This window comes from Cynara cardunculus, assembly GCF_001531365.2.
Source record: "Cynara cardunculus var. scolymus isolate 2C chromosome LG 9, CcrdV1, whole genome shotgun sequence".
Taxonomy (NCBI): domain Eukaryota; kingdom Viridiplantae; phylum Streptophyta; class Magnoliopsida; order Asterales; family Asteraceae; genus Cynara; species Cynara cardunculus.
The window spans coordinates 3,236,084-3,253,360 of NC_037536.1; the positions used below are offsets into that span (position 1 = coordinate 3,236,084).

Sequence of the window (17,277 nt, forward strand, 5' to 3'; positions counted from 1 at the left end):
CCTGTTTTCGTGAGACCCGTGAGACCATATTTGTACACGTAACCTTCACAGCAAAAACACTGTGAAGGTTTCAAAAAAGTCGAACCTTCACAGCAAAAACACTGTGAAGGTTTTAAAAAGTCACCTTCACAGCATTTTGCTGTGAAGTTTTAAGTGTAAGATGTTGGTCTCACGAAAACAGGCTAGTCTCACATGATCCCAAATCTATATATATATATATATATATATATATATATATTATTTGGGGTGAGTAAGTTTTAATCAATAAAACCCCACCGCCTTTGATAAGGTGATATAAAAAGCAAGAGACGACTTCTTATTGCTATCCTTATTATTTTGGGAAAGAAATCAGGAAAGAGAGGGATTTACTGTGTGGGTGTCTTGAGTGAAATAGGTGTGTGAATTTGCTTAGGTCAGAAGCTGAATTTTGTGTTATTATTTGAAGTTGTTGCTGATTGATTCATCTTCAATACGTACATTAAGGTGAGTTTTACAATGTTTGGTAAATCTGAGTATACATTTCTGGTAGTTTACTGGTTATATGATGATTGTATTTCAACGTTAAGATCAAAATTGATATATGTATACGTTAAGATCAAAATTGATATATGTATATGTTACTGATACATTTTTGGTAGTTTACTGTTCGGTAAGGACCCTTATCGCTCATATGTTGTCCGATAAGGACTTTTATCGTTCAAGGCATCATCCGGATTGGGTGTTCATTGTACCGGCTTTGTCCATATTGGGTGTTCATCGCCCAAGTGTTGACCGGATTGGGTGTTCATCGCCCACAGTGGCAGACGCACGTTTAAGGGGTAGGGGCCTGGGCCCCAACAACATTTTAACACCAAAGCCCAAAAAAAAAATTTACTTGTATTTTTAATTAAGTGTTGTTTGGGCCCCCAACAATATTTGACAAAGGCCCCTCTACTCTAACTCTAAGTCTCTAACCTGCACACCAGTCACCAGCACACGGGAACGAAAGAGGAGGCGAGAGCGAGACAGACCGCAGACGCAGAGAGCCAGAGAGGAGGCGACTGGACTGGCGACTGGCGAGACCTTGCCACTGCGACGACGACTGTCGACTGGTGCTGCCGGCGAGACCGCGAGAGAGAGAGTGGAGACCGACGGCGACTTGGCTCCTGGCTGCTTGCTGCCTTGGTAATTGGTAAGTAAATATTCTAAATTTCTAATTCTAATTTCCATCTTCAAGTTTTCAATTAGTAGTATTTTAGGTTAATTTTGTGGTAATTGGTAATTGGTAAATGCTTTAGGTTAGGGTTAGGTATTTATTTTATGTTAATTTTGTGGTAAATGGTAATTGATAAATGCTTTAAGTTAGATATTTATTTTAGGGTAATTTTGTTGGTTAATTTTGTGGTAATTGGTATTTGGTAAATGCTTTAGGATTTAGGTTAATTTTGTTGGTTATTTTTGTGGGTAATTTTGTAGGCAATTAGACAAATCAAATGGAAAGATTTTTTAAAAGGAAAGCATCAACACCTGAATCGAGCTCTGCTCCTTCGATGTCTTCCGAAATTGATTTGAACGATTTATTGAAGTTGAGTGAGTTGTATCCTCAAGATTTTAGTCATATGGAAAGGATCGCTCTTGAGAAACAACTTAACATGTACTATTTGATTGTGCGTCAAGATGAAAGATTTGCCAATTTGAGTGGTATTGCCGAGCTCGCTAGACTGCTAGTGGAAACAAAAAAGCATCAAACTTATCCTCTAGTCTATCGGTTATTGAAGTTGGCCTTGGTTTTGCCAGTTGCTACTGCAACAGTCGAAAGATGTTTTTCTGCTATGAAGATTGTGAAGTCAGATTTGCGCAACAAAATCGGTGATGAATTTTTGAATGCTGCAATGATATGTACTATAGAAAAAGAAGCACTTCTCGCAGTTTCAAATGATGATGTAATTACGCAATTTCAAAAGATGAAAAGTCGTAGGGCACAGTTGTAAGAGGTAACTTTTTATCATTTTTGTATGAAATTGAAGTTAATTATTATTTTATTTTATAACGTGCCCCCTACAATATATTTTTCTGCGTCCGCCACTGATCGCCCAAGTGTTGTCTGGTGAGGGTGTTTCATCGCCCATGTGTTGTCCGATGAGGGCAGTTATCGCCCAAAATGTTGAAACTGTTTTAATGTCATTCATGGCTAAAAATGTCAGATTTTAATTATATTTTATGAGTAAATAAGGGTGACATATCAAGGAGATGTGTACCATGGGATAAAGATGATATATCAAGGCGAGGTGTATCATAGGATAAGGGTGATAATTGTGGAATCTGTGTTTTGATTATAACTCTTGTGATGTGAAGACTTGGAATTATTGCTCTTATTGATTTGATAACAATGACGTTGTGCAGAGGAGGAAAATCGCTTATAACGAGAGACTTTAAATGTCTATGTTTCGAATAAATAATGTTTTAAGGGATATTGGTTATTACATTTCAAACTGTTCAAAAGAGTAAAGATTTGATAATAAAAAAAGAAAAACCCAAAAGATCTTCGGTTATCATTAAAATCCATTTTCTAAGTTCAAATACAATTCTTATTTTCAAGTTTTAGCCAATAACCAATAACTCTGGTTAGTCGCAATCCCTTGTAGGATTTAAAAGATGAGATTAGGAGCTCTGGTTATTATGAGCCATAAGAGCTTTGGGTTTCGTACCTACTTATGTGAAAACTTGAGTAGTTTCATTCCATGTTCGGTAAGGAAAAATTTATAACTCGCAGTTATTTGTAATTTTTGAGTTATATTTTATAAAAGTTGTTAGATATTCAAATATGATTTTATAACATGTTTTGGTGATTTTCACCTTGTAATTACAAAGAAAGGGGATTTCTCACTAGACCTCAAAGTATAACCTTCATTTTGTGTTTAAAAATGTGCATTGCAGGTCATGCTATATCCAGGGATAAGGGGAAGGGGAAAATGTGAAATTTTCCTGTTATGCTTAGGAGCATGTTATCTGATGGATTTTTGGAATAATTGTTATCTATGCAAGTTGTTTACAAGAATGTTACAAAGAATTTCTTTTTGATTGTTGATTCTATAATATAGTTTCTTGTTCTATTGGGACCAAATATATATTAATTGTATTTTTGGATATATGAAATATATGGTTATATACAAATGTAGAACCTGAAACGTTACACTTGTCTTAATACTTAACCTTGCATCTTCATTTATTCAAGTAAATCTCCAATTACAAATAGTGTATTTTTTTAAATAGAAGACAACTTATTAAAAAAAATTCTCTATCAGGTTGTAATGTACAACAAACTGTCTTTTTCCCGGACGTCCGTCATGCTTTTCTATACACATATACAACTCCTATTACATTTCATCTGCAAAAGTTTGCCGTATCAACGCGGATATACAATGGGATTACCACCGCTTGTAAGATTGCTTCCCGGAATGTTCGACGAGCTATCCAACGACGACAATTCCATGAACGATTTTGACTCCGGTTCTAACAACTCGTCTCCGGTCTCCGGCATCTTTTCTAGTATGTGTTCCAGCTCCCTAACCACATCTAACATCGATGGTCGTTTCTCCGGCTTATCTTTGCAACACCATAAAGCCAACAATGCAAACTTTTCGATACATTCGGAAGGGTACGAACCCATTCGGTTGTCTACGATTGAGAACATTGTGCCTGTTTGATGAGCTACTTTCACCTGAAAACCCCGGATTTTCATTCGAATATTTTCTAAAGAACAAAATGTATCAAAATACAACAAAGTTTGGTTTAGTTAACTAATAACATTTTTTCTCAATCCAACATAACAAAGTTCTAAAAATTTATAGAGTAAACTACGTTTTTCGTCCCCATGGTTTGTTGAAAATTGCTATATTCATCCCTATGTTTTCGAAATTACGGTTTTTGTCCCTATTTGTTTATAATTCATTGCATTTTCATCCTTGTGGTTTACATTTCTTTGTTGTTTTCGTCTCTCATACTTAACAGTAAACCACTGACGGATTAGCCTCAGTGACGAAAACAACAATGCTTTGCAAACCACAAGAACAAAAACCATAATTTCAAAAAAAGACAAAAATCGCAAATTTTTAACAAACCACACAGCCCAAAATCATAGTTTACAATCCAACGAACTTTCAGCATTTCCTATTTTGTACTCATTTAGTTTTAGTGTAACAAAGTTTCGTTTTGATGCATTTTACCCTTCTCGGAATCAATTTGGGGAAGTCTATATCTGAATGTTGAAAAAAAAAGCATACCTCACGGACGATGTTTTTGCCATGCGATATCGGCTTCAAACCGGTCAAGATCTCCAAAAGTACGACCCCAAGGCTATAAACGTCGCTCTTGTCTGTTAGCTTATTGGTCAATAAGTATTCCGGATCGAGGTAACCCTGCCATAACATATAGGATTGATTAGAAAAAACAACAAACACTTCAATAAAATGGGTTTTTAGAAGTCCAACCGTCATCGGGAATCGTAATACAGTATTTAACAAGAACTCTAAGTTTTAGAACCAACTTTTATGCGTTTTATACAATGACGTTACAATAAGTTGTTAGGACAGAGTTAGGCGACCTAACATGTTCTAACGACGAATTTGAGCAATCAAAAAAGACGCAAGAAATAAATCGTCTTATTAGCCTTTTTATATGACACTTCTGAAAACTGTCAGGTTAATAGGCATGTAAAAACGACGGATATTTATTTCTTGTGTTGTCTTAGATTGTGTGCAACTTCATCCTTAGAACTTGTTAAGTTGTCTAATTCCATCCTAACAACTTATTGTAACGTGAGGGTACATGACTCAAAGTTAGTGGTCTGATAAACTTAAATCCTATTAAGTACTTTATTGGGTCGTCCAAAGACGGCAGCGTCGTAAAAAGCCCAGTTTGCTGTAATGAAAGTCGACCATGATGCACCAAGGTTCCTCAACTAGCGGAAAGATGGAATTGAACTTACGGGCGTTCCCCTAACAAGCGTGGATACGTAGTTAGGACCCACTCCATTGTCATCCAAGATCGGTGCAAGCCTCGAGAGACCAAAATCAGCAACTTTGGCTGTGAGTTTGGAGTCCAGAAGAATGTTGCTCGATTTGATATCGCGATGGAATATCGGTGGGTTTGCTTCAGTGTGAAGATAAAGTATGCCTCTGGCTGAATCCAACACCACAAGTAACCTCCTTTTGAAGCTCAACGATTCTCCGGATTTGGCTGTGATTGCATCAATCGAAACCAAACACGAAAAGATTTCAAATCAAAGAATCAGATCGACTGAAAAAGATCAAATCGTGAAAGTTTCGTACCGTTAAGCCAATCACGCAATGTTCCCCGAGGCATGAACTCATAAACCAGCATCTGCATACGTCTCAAGAACCGATCACTTCCCATTCGAGTTACAAAAAATCATAAGCAAAACAGATACCCTCTCCGTCCCAAAATAAATGTCCACAATGAAAAAGTCACACAAGTTTAGAAATGTGTAATTATTACACTTTTTAAATAAAATTTTACGTATAATAACTGAGGCAACAATGAATTTCTCCAGGGTAGAATTGGAAAACAAGTAGTTTTTTGAAATGGATGCTTATTTCAGGCAAACTGAAATAGAAACGTGGATGCTTATTTTGGGATCGCGGGAGCAGGATAAAACGAAAGAATACCTGCTCCTGTTCCTCGTCACAGTATCCAAGAAGCGAGACTAGATTTCGGTGATGTAATCTCGACAACATCTCAATTTCTGTCAAAAACTCCTTTTCACCCTGTAACGATCCTTCTTCTGCGCGTTTTATGGCTACCATGTTGTTATCCCATAACGTTCCTTTGTAAACCTTCCCGTAACCCCCTCGGCCAACAAGAGTCGAGTCACAAAAGTTTTGCGTTGCAATTGCCATTTCTCGAAAGGTGAAGCTTTTAACACCATCCATTTTGATGGAAAGTTTTGAGACTGCAATAAATGACATAATATATAACATCAAATCAATAGTTTTTAACAATGGAATCGAAGTTTTTATCGCAAACCTACGTAAAGATTTTCTTGATGATGTGTGCTTGTATCTCTCGTGTCGTTTCTTGATCACAACGGTTAGTATCGAAGAGATTGCTATAGCACAAACAACTGCTACAACTACAGCAGTTGCTAAAACGCCTTTGCTTATACCTCTTCCCTCGGTTCCAAAATTCACTACAACAATAAAAACACAATGTGAGTGTGAGAATATGTGAAACCGCATTAGATTACTCTCAAAAAGAGCCATTTTAGGAAAGAAGGGAGGTTTTGACATATATCAAGGAGAAATTATCCAATTCTAGCCGATGTGGGATTCCAACAGTCAGCTTCAAGAAAACACAAAAGACTACTGGAACATACAAAATGCTTACTATGTGAATAAGGTCCGAGAAGAGTGAAATTCAGAAGCTCATATGGTCCAAACAAGTCGCTTCCGGGAAATACCCATGTCGTAAAAATGCCTCTAATTCGCATAACGTCACTTCTACTGAACGTGCTCGAATGCTTGGTGCCAGCCTTAGGGAAAAGTTTCAGATACATCCTCAAACGAGGCCCCTTTTCCCATCTAATTGTCTCGATGAATAGTTGATAAAAGTCCAAATCAAGAGAACTAGTGACATACATCTCGAATTCTTCTTGATAGGGTGCAAAAAAAGAAAAACTCGGACTTTTCAGACGATACCCGACCCTAAGAGGTGAAGCACAAAAACATGGGACCGGAGACCCCGGAACATACTCAAAGTAATTGTCGGTGGGACACGCTTGAATTGGACAGCCAGTTGCATTTTCTGAAATGGCACGCGTATAATCTCCATCATCTTTAGGTCCACAAAACTGATCTTTGTTTTGTATGCTTGAATTTCGACAAATAGGGTTTCCCTGTAGCCTGAGAAACCGCAAGATCGTGACTTGCTTAACAAATATTCATACATTTCCGTTACAGCAGCATGGAAAGAACAAGATGACATACCTTAGGCTAGCGTTTACCGGTGGGTTCAAATCTCCATTGACGTCTGAAAATAAATTATTTCGGAGATCTCTACAGCAACGAAAGACATTTTACACATACTCAAAATATGAGCCACAAAGTTTGTATTCGAAGTACAAATAACTAGTTAAATTTGCTTCTTACAGTACAAGTTTCGAGGCTGCAGTAAGTGACTTGTTCTGCCATAGCTCAGCAGAGATGGAACCGTACAGAGAATTGTTCTTCAACGACCTGCATCATAAAATATCCAAATTAACTTGTTAAATTCCTCTATGAATTGGTAATATAACGTGTTAAGAGTCTCATCGGCTAGACTTTGACTATTTTTCCTCGGTATACGTTGGAACCTCCCTTATGTTCTCAAAAGGACTCTTTTGGAGAGTAATCTATTAGAGTGTTACATCGGCTAGAATTGGAATATTTGACAATCGAAACAAATTAAGCAAAAAAGATGCTCACAGTTTTTGAAGGGAAGGAAGAACTGATAAAGTTTCGGGAATAGATCCATTTAGCTGATTGTATGCCAGATCACTACACAAGAGAATAATAGAAGCAATGAGTTTGTAGCATCAATGAATTAGGCTGATGAGATTATCTTCAAACTTACATAGTTATCATATTGTCTGAAAGCTTGTTTAAAGGTATGGATCCAGTGAGCCTATTCCTGCTGAGATCTCTGTAACGTTAAGCAGCAATCGTCAGCCAAACAACTCAAGACCAATAATATAATTTAAAAATACTACATCATAATTGAATGTCAACACTAATGAGAAGGGAATTTCTGGTGAGAAGCATAAGAAGAGATCTCCACCCTTGGATCAATCATAATTGAATGTCAACACTAATGAGGTGCACCTAGATGCACCGGATCAATTCCCTTCTAAAGCGCAATTCATGGGTGGGCATGAGATTAAAGGTGATCAAGGGTTTTGATATTTTCTTACGTTTTTCACCATAAGTTCCCTTCTCACACGGTCCTTTGCCTATACATGTGTATATATATATATAAAGAGGCGAAGAAATCGTGTGAGAAAAAGAGTTAAAGTGAGAAGCGTAAGAAGGGATCTCCACCCTTGATCACTTTTAATTTCATGCCCACCCATGAATTGCACTTCTCACGGGAATTGATCCGGTGCATCTCATTAGGGGTTGATCTTCAATTAGGATTGATCCAAGGATGGAGATCTCTTCTTACCCTTCTCACCATAACTTCCATTCTCACCGGAATCCAACCCTATATATATACATGTATAGAGGGAGGTTCAGGGAAAAACTCCCAAAGAAAGGAAAAAAGGATATGCCTAATAACCATTCATCTGTATGAGATGCACATGTGCATACAAGTAATATGTAAGCAATTTGTCCAGCATGCACATGGCATAACATACACACGTGTAGAAAAAATTAGGGTGAACCTGACATATATATACATGTAGGGTCAGGTTCACGGAAAACTGCAAAAAGAACTGAGGAACACCCTGGTAACCATTCATCTGGATGGTATGCACATGTGCATACAAGTAAACTATAAGCAGTTTGTCTGGTATGCACATGTGCATAACATACATACATGCATAAAAACCAAGAAGCAATTTCAATTACTTGTATGCACATGTGTATACCATCCAGATGAATGGTTACCAGGGTGTTCCTCAGTTTTTCAATTTTTTGGGAGTTTTCCCCTTAACCTTTCCCCCCCCCCCCACTATATATATATATATATATATATATACACACACACACACACATGTATATAGAGGGGGTTAATGGAGTAGAAAATAGAAGCTTACATATAGCTGAGATGTGGTATTCTGCTAAGATCAGGTAGAGCTCCTTGCAAACTACAGTTTCTAAGGCTTCTGCAATACAAGTTAAAAAGTTCGATCAACTGTCTCATTTCTCAGGCACACCACAGAAAGCTCAGAGTTCGTTCGATCATCGATGATGGAACCATGGATCAAAGGTCCCAAAAAGGCAATGGAGCCATGCAAAGGAACACCTCTAGATTTAGTTGTATAATACCTTTAAATCCAGTATATCTCACTCGAAAGTAGGGTCTGAGGGTGAAATGTGTTAGCATATATTAGTTTAGTATTGCAAATATTGGTTAATTAGTAATTGGGGGTATATTAGTCTCTCTTTATAATTTCCCGCGGAAAAATGTTTGGAGTAAAAGAAAGAAACACAAGGAATCCCGAATAGCACTTACAATTTGATTATTCCTGATAGATTTCCATATGAAGCAGGAATTGGGCCATCGAAGTGATTGTTATCAAGTTGACTGCAAGATAGGATCAACAAATAGATGAGTATTCTAACTATTTCATTGTGGTCTAAATATTTGTATAAGCAAAGAGAGAAGCTTACAGGATCCGCATGTTTTGAAAATTCCCGAATTCTGGTGGAAGATACCCAGATAAGTTGTTGTTGTCTAGAAGCCTAGAAAAAAGGTATAGCATGAGAAAGATGAATGAAAGAGATGAAACAAGTACTGAAGTTGCTAAAGCTATGTTTGGCAAACTAGCTGGTAAGCTAGCTGTTAGCCGATAAGTAGCGTTACAAAAAGATACCTTATAAGTTAACTTACTAACAACATGGGGCTTTTTCAATAAGCTCAAAATATAAGCTAGCTTATAGTTGCCATATATGGTCTAAGTGAGCACAAGAGAGAGATGTATTACTCACAAGTGCATTAGAGTAGATAAGTTGGAAAGTTCTGAAGGAATCTGACCACTTAACGAGTTATTGTTAAAATGGCTGCAAAAATGTCGAAAAAGAATGTCAACAAATCACACAAACAAACACAGACCCCCTTATAATCCGGTTTTGTGATCCACTCACATATGTTTAATACTATTCAAGTTCGAAAACGATTTGGGAATCGGTCCTGATATCTGGTTCTCATCTATTTGGAATCTATTTAAGTTTCTAAGATATCCAAGCTCAACGGGTAAACTGCCTGTTAATTTGTTGCCATTCAAAAGCCTGTCAAGATTGTAAAAGATCAAGATTAGATCATAATCCTTAAGGAAAACATGCACCAAAATTTTTTTTTATAGAAATATGATTGATTTTACTTACAAGAGTACCAAAGATGAAATGTTTCCAATCTCCTTGGGTATACTACCACTCAAGTTATCCCACATGAAATCTCTTCAATTTAATGAAACACAAAAGGGTGTTAATTAAACGTGTGTTTACATATTCGGATACATAAAATTTCATATTACAACTTACAAAATTCTCAGATGAGAAAATTCACCAAGCCCAGGTGCTAAACTTCCTGAAAGATTCAAGTTTAGTAGTTGGCTGTAAACAAAAACAAACAAAAAGAAGATGGTATAAGCTGACTTGCAACAAAAAAAAGAACACAATATGACATGAAAAGGGCATGAAAACATACATTTCTTGAACATGCCAGTATCTATCAACGTTGTTTTTATGAACGCATGAAACTCCAGTCCAGTTTGATGTACACGGATCCCCTTTATTCCAATTACTAAGATAATTCATTGGATCAACTAAACTATTTCTGACCGCGAGCAATGCAGAAACTAGATATAAAGAAAGTAACATCGGTCAGTTTAGATGCAAAAGAACAGGTATCTTTTTGTTGATAATGTTGCACAGATTCCTATAAGTCATTCAAGATATAGGTCATGTTTAGTAACCATAAGCTAGCTTATTTTTTGAGCTTATTCAAGAATCCCCTTTTGTTTACCAAAAAATAGTTTTTTGAAAAGCTACTTCAAATAGCGTTTCAATAAGCACTAGGGATTCTTTTTCCATTTTCACTTAAGGGTTTGTCTGGCTGTTAACTTCATGGGCGCATTGGATTAGCCGATGTGCACGCAAGCTGACCTAGACACCCAAGGTTATCAAGAACAACAAGCTTGTTGATGCAACAAAAAACCGAAGGAATTTATTGTTATAACAATCATCACTTAAAGATTAGAAGAAAAACCAGCATCACAAGGTTCTATTTGTTTTTAATATTTACCATTCTAACTCTACTGGTCCAAATCATAAGGGTTTTGAAGAATGGAAGATGTTTCAGTCACATGAAGGTAGAAAAGACACGAAGATAAGACAAATGGAGAGAAACCAAGAGATATAAACAATTAATAAATACTTCACCTTCAGAAGGATCAGTAACTTTTGCAACTGCAATCATCATCAAGCAATGAATCATCAAAGCAAAAACACATCCACATGATTTGAACTTGAACTTGAACCCCATCATCCTGAAATTAATCATTTTTGAATCAAATATAATCCAAATTCAGTTCACAAAATTGGATAAAGAAACATAAAGGGTATTTCAATCAGAGAAGTTAAAAAGAAAATGATGTAGTTGGATATAATACTTCAATCTTGCACATGATTTGAAGTTGAATCCAAGCATCTTGAAATTATATCTGAATCAAATGCTTTCCAAAGTCAACTTGGAAGTCACTTCAGATAATTGGATAAAGAAACACAAGTGGATGTCAATCAGACAATTTATGAAGAAATCCCCAAAATAAAATCTTCAAGTCGATGTAATACTTCAAACCTTTCAGCTTCCCAGATAAAAATTTATGTATTTGAGTTCATGAAGCTAAAGTCAAAGATAAAAACAAACCCCAGCACGTTTAACTCACACAATCAGATAATCAATCTGTTGAAAAAAATCAGAACCCAATAATTAAAAGGGGGCAATAATTAAATTATGATAACCCAATCTTTGAATAACCTGCGGTAGTCAAACATCCAAGAAAGAAGATACCCAAAAATGTCAGAGTGTTCACACCATCTAGAAATAGAAAGCAACTGTGGTTTCTTTTATAGATGGAATGGATGAAATGTACCTGAACACATCATCCTCAGACGAGGGATGGTAGAGTAGAATAATCAACGCTCATTGCAATTAAGAGAGATGAGATTGTGGTCATGATTGGTTGGTGGGTGGGTATTGAACTGTTGATAGTCCATCATGAATACACCCACAAAAGACGCAATTGTGTGCGCAAAGTTGTTTTATTGTTTTGTATCGTATTTTATTGTATTTTGGGTGTTGATGGATGATGAAATTGAGAAGGGAATTTGTCAGGATTCTTGATATCATATTGACAGGGAGAAAGGTATTGATGTTATTGTTGACTTTTCTTGAGGTTTTTGGCAGATGGATACAAGATTTCTCTTTTACTATGCCATGGACTCAACTTTGTATTTATCTCTATTTCTTTGTAGCAGCCGGGAAAAATGGATGATTGACAGGTAGCCAAGGCTGCGTTTGATTTACAAAAATGTTTATAGGAATTTGGATTTGCAAGAGGGATTTGGATTTGATTGAATTGGATTTAAAATTCATTCCTTTGTTTGGTTTGCAGAATTTGGATTGGATTTGAAATCCATTTTCTTTGAAATCCAATCCAAATCCCCCAATTTCATTTCATTCCTGCAAATCAAATGCACCCTAAGGTCCCATTTGGTTTGAAGGAATAGAACGGATTTAAGAGGATTTGCATTTAAAATCCATTTCAATCCCATGTTTAGTTTGTGAGATTGTTCGGATTTGAAATCATTGGATTTAGTTGAAATCTTTCAAATATAGGATTTTGAAATCCTTAGAGAGTGCTCGGGATTTCACAGGATTTCATAGGATTATATGCAATAAAGTTTTAAAAAATGTTAAAAACATTTGTTTTGTAATAATCGATTAATAAAAATGTAATTCAATTATTTTTATAATTATTTATAGTTTTTTGTATAAATTATTTATAAATAATGAAATCGAATTTCATTTCAAATCCTACAAACCAAACACACCAATGATTTCAAATCCCTTCCAATCCAAATTTCTCTAAATCCAAATCCCTCAAAAACAATTATGCAAACCAAATAGACCCTAAAGGATAATAATAAAATTAAAGATTAAAACTTTAACACTATGTTCTTGAGTTTTTTTTTTTTTTTTTGACGAATGATCAGGTGAGAATAATAAAATATTTAATTATAAGGAAAACAAAAGAATGTGATTAAGCGGCAATCTCGTCTGAGTCATGTATGCGAGGGACTAAGACTACATGGGTGGTTGCGTGAACTCCATCCTCCCGTTCCAGTGACTTAAGCAACTAGGTGGACAACCTCAATCACGAGTTTGATTACATGGACCATTCTTTTTCTCATTCCACTGAGCTGGGGGACCCTGGACGCGGTTTAGGTCATATGGGTAGCGTTTGGTATGCAAAATATGATTGGACAGGACTGGACATGATAAAACTAGATAGGACTGGACAAGAGAAGAGGGTAGGACCGGACTGAACAAGTGTCTGTCTGGTGTTTGGTACGACTAGGATTAGACATGATAGAATTATAAGTTATCCGCAAAAGTTATTTTATGATTTTATATATCGTATAATAGTTTTAATTAAAATAAATAAAGTAAATAATTTAATTGATAAATGTTTTTACACAATTTTTATATACATAAATATAAAATAGTACCAAATTTGAATGAAAATTTTTATATAATTGATAGTATTTTGATAAAAACATGATTCATACAAAGAAGAAATTATGCTTTATTCGGTTTGGAAGATCTTCATCAATTGGTGAAGACACGATAAAGATTGTTGCAACAGCAATGGATATGGAGGTAAAAACATTGGTAATTGATGGGCGATAGTGGTTGTGGAGGATGTGAAGATGGTGGATAGAGGTGGTGGCGGCGGTCGACAGTGGTGGAGGAGGTAGTTATGGCCTATGTGGTGGAGATAGGTATGATGGTGGGTAGTAGTGGTGATTATGGTGGAGGTGGTGGTGGCCGACGATACTAGTGGTGGTGGAGATGGATGATAGTGGTTGTGAAAGACATGAATATGGTAGATAGTGGTAGTGGAAGCCGATAGTAGTGGCCGACAGTGGTGGTGGCGATAAACGGTGTTGGTCGATGGTCGACGATGGTTGTGGAGATTGTAGTAGAAGAGAAGGTGAAGGTGGCCAACAATGGTAATGGTGGTGGCAATGGACGGTGGTAGTCAGTGGACGCCAATGGTTGTGGAGGTGGTGGAGGAGGTTGTTGTAATAAAAGAGAAGGTGGAGGTGGTCAACAGGGTAGGAGGTCGATGGTGGTTGTGGAGGTGGTGATAGACGATAGTAGTCGGTGGTCGATGGTGGTTGTGGGGGAGGGGAGATCCCCGACAGTGGCTACTGGTGGTAGCGGTTGCCACAACTAACAGGGGTGACCACTAAAACAAATATCATGTTAATGTTATATATCAAATGAGAGTTAGTTAATAATATTTTAGTTTATGTCTCATTTTTGTCTCATCTATTTTGGTGAAACAAGAAAAAGTTTTTTTGTCACACACTGTCCTAGTTTTTGTCTCTGTTTCATGTCGCGCCAAAAATGGAACAGTGAGTTTTGTCTCATCCCGTCCTATCCCATGTACCAAACACAGCCATAAAGATCATGCAAGACTTTGTTTGTCCTTTTTTTGTTTTGGCTTGACGATGATCAAAATATTCTCCGAATTTGGTTGTCGTCAACTCTATGTCACTTTTAGGCAATATCCAATAAATGCATTAAATTTGGTATTAAGATGTTATTTACCAAACGTTTATTCAAATAAGTGTTTATCAAGTCACATTACCTTACCGAATAAACATGGTAAGGACCAAAAATTCTATCTGGTAAAAACGAATGCAAGGACGAGACTCTTATCCTGTAAGTGAGAGCGACGACTCTTACCATGATTAGCGTTTACCGGATTAATTATTACATACGATTCCGTTTTGATAGACTAAAACCTATTTTTTATATTGAATCATTTCCAATAAATGCATTATTTATTACTCTATTTTAGTGTTTTAACTAGTATATACATATATATATTAATATGAAAGCATTACTAATAAAATAAAATAAAAATACATAATAACCACCAAAAGAATAACATATATAATTGCAAATAGATACTTTAAATAAACCACAAGGATGGTGTTTGATTGGTTTGAGTTTGGCTTTAAAGATCAAAAGTATCAGGAGGTCCTAGGTTCAAATCCAAGGAGGAATAAAAATCTTCTTGTGGCCACGAAGGTTCAAATGCAGCGACTCCGGCCTATCTGCAAAACAAATGGTCGTCCTGGGATTAGTCAGCTTACATAGCAGGTTGGATATTCAGACTAATAAAAAAAATAGATACTTTAAATAACACCGAATAACATCATAATAAATATTATGGTATTAAATTTATCATACAAATATAATTTGTGAAGTTAATTTGTATCACTTTTTTACATTAAAATAATACAAAATTTAATGTTTTACATTGGTAATATCTAAGATCCCATTTGTTTTGTAGGACTGGATTAGATTTGAAGGAATTTAGAATTCATTTCTATTTCAATCTTATATTTGATTTGTTGGATTTTTTGGGTTTAAAATCATAGGATTTTATTGAAATTCTACGAAAATAGGATTTTGAAATCCCATTGGGATGATTGATATTTTATGAGATTTCGTAGGATTTGTAGATAATAATGTTTTAAATATGTTAAAAACATTTGTTTTATAATAAAAATTAATGAAAAGGTAATTAAGTTGGTTATAATTTGTTTTTATAAATTATATATAACGAATTCCATTTAATTCCATTCCAAAACTTACGAATCAAACACGCTAAAAATTTCAAATTCAAATATCTCCAATTCTAAAATTTTCCACGAAATCTAAATCATTTAAAAACATTTCATCAAACCAAACGCCCTTTTAAAAAGCTGCTTGGTTTGACGAAATATTTTGAGGAATTTAGATTCCATGGAAGGATTTGAAATGTTTGGTAGGTTTGATTTTGTAGGATTTGTAATGAAATTGAATTCCATTTTTATAAATAATTTTGAAAAACAAATTATAAAAGTAATTAAATTACCTCTTTATTAATCAATTATTACCAAACAAATGTTTTTAACATATTTTAAAACATTATTACACATAAAACTTACAAAACCTTATAAAATTTCTAAATCCCTCAGTTATGGAATTTCACAGAAATCCCGATATTTTAAATCCACACTTTCCTCCAAACAAAACATGTAAAAGATAATAAAATTTAATTCTAAACGTCACAAATGAAAGAGACCATTTAGTAAATTCAAAGTAGTGGAAATGTCAAAAACAAAAAAATGATGTTGATACATGCACATATATATATATATATATATATATAGAGAGAGAGAGAAGAGTTCAAACAAGAACACATTCATTTTATGAGAATATGAGAACACTATTTTACCATAGACAATCACATGTGATACTATTATTTTATCACATGTGATACCAAATCAGAGACGTGTGTGATTTTCGATGCAATCTTGGTTGCGGCCCAAGTCGCCTTTACACCAGTAAGCCCTCTCACATGTATTATCACATATGATAAGGGTGTTGTTGATATGATACTACAATCCATCAAGACCATCACATGTGATGCTAAATCATAGACACAGACAGCCTTTGGTGCGGCCTAAGTCATAGAACACGTCGTCCGCATATCACATAGTCCCTTCACGCGTATTATCACATGTAAAAAGGGTGTTCTCGCGTTCTCATAAAATGAAGGTGTTCTCGTTTAAACCTCCATATATATATATATATATATATAAAGAAGGGTGATCCAAGGAATCACTCTTCCAATAATATTTTTAAAAGCTTTTTAATTTTGGAGTAAACAACTTCTTTCAAAAAACAAATTGCAAGTATTTCCAACTTGTTGAAGTATTTGACTTTTCCACATTGTCTTTTTATTTCAATCATATTTTCATTTTTAAATTAAAACCGGGATGGGGATTCTACGAATTTATAAAACGGGGATGGAGATGTCTTTCATCCATGACATTGAACCTGACGCGAGTATTAATTATACATTTTTATGTGTGTGTGTGTATATATATATATATATATATATACATTAAGTATAATAATATAGTGAGAAACCTATTGAGTATATACAGTATATAAATGTAGCCAATCTTTAATGATGAAAACTTGTAAAACAATTACATCATTGATTTGGTTGCCATGGGAAACGTTTGTTGATATAACGACGTGATCATGTAAAAATTCAATTATTAAGTATCTATACTATATTATTTGTTGGTCCAAAAGGGTCTACAAGAATACTAAACAGTTTGTAGAAGGGGGGGGATGAATACAAACACAATTTTCAAATTTAAAATATATATTGATAAAGAAGATCAATACAGATTTTACAAGATTGTTTGCGGAAAGATAAGT

At 35.2% G+C, this 17,277-nt stretch overlaps 1 protein-coding gene across 4 annotated transcripts; it reads right to left on the reverse strand.

Moving 5' to 3' along the window:
- Nucleotides 1–3,184: 3,184 nt before the first annotated feature.
- On the reverse strand, nt 3,185–12,065 carry LOC112518399 (probable LRR receptor-like serine/threonine-protein kinase At1g06840). 4 transcript variants are annotated; one of them, XM_025126075.1, is made up of 21 exons: nt 11,852–12,065; nt 11,139–11,245; nt 10,405–10,555; nt 10,239–10,310; nt 10,083–10,154; nt 9,843–9,986; nt 9,687–9,758; nt 9,369–9,440; nt 9,211–9,282; nt 8,792–8,860; nt 7,609–7,677; nt 7,461–7,532; nt 7,146–7,232; nt 6,984–7,052; nt 6,385–6,899; nt 6,029–6,187; nt 5,667–5,950; nt 5,310–5,361; nt 4,967–5,217; nt 4,263–4,397; nt 3,185–3,700 (listed from the first exon to the last, which is right to left on the reverse strand). In XM_025126075.1, the coding sequence occupies exons 2-21, from the start codon at nt 11,242–11,244 to the stop codon at nt 3,386–3,388; spliced, it is 2,838 nt and encodes a 945-aa protein (XP_024981843.1). In that variant the 5' UTR covers nt 11,245; nt 11,852–12,065; the 3' UTR covers nt 3,185–3,385. The 4 variants fall into 4 exon arrangements, with proteins under 4 accessions (XP_024981843.1, XP_024981841.1, XP_024981844.1 ...); XM_025126073.1 differs by lacking the exon at nt 11,852–12,065 and adding an exon at nt 11,369–11,808; XM_025126076.1 differs by lacking the exons at nt 10,405–10,555; nt 11,852–12,065 and having other exon boundaries at nt 11,139–11,207.
- Nucleotides 12,066–17,277: the final 5,212 nt, after the last annotated feature.

What these genes read in the sequence shown, in the direction of transcription:
- LOC112518399 (XM_025126073.1), bottom strand. Translation starts at nt 11,406, where the DNA reads ATGCTTGGATTCAACTTCAAATCATGTGCAAGATTGAA. An exon ending in TTTCAAAACATGCGGATCCT is followed by an intron (nt 9,283 to 9,368) that starts GTAAGCTTCTCT and finishes CCTATCTTGCAG; the next exon opens with TCAACTTGATAACAATCACT. An exon ending in CCGGTAAACGCTAGCCTAAG is followed by an intron (nt 6,900 to 6,983) that starts GTATGTCATCTT and finishes GCGGTTTCTCAG; the next exon opens with GCTACAGGGAAACCCTATTT.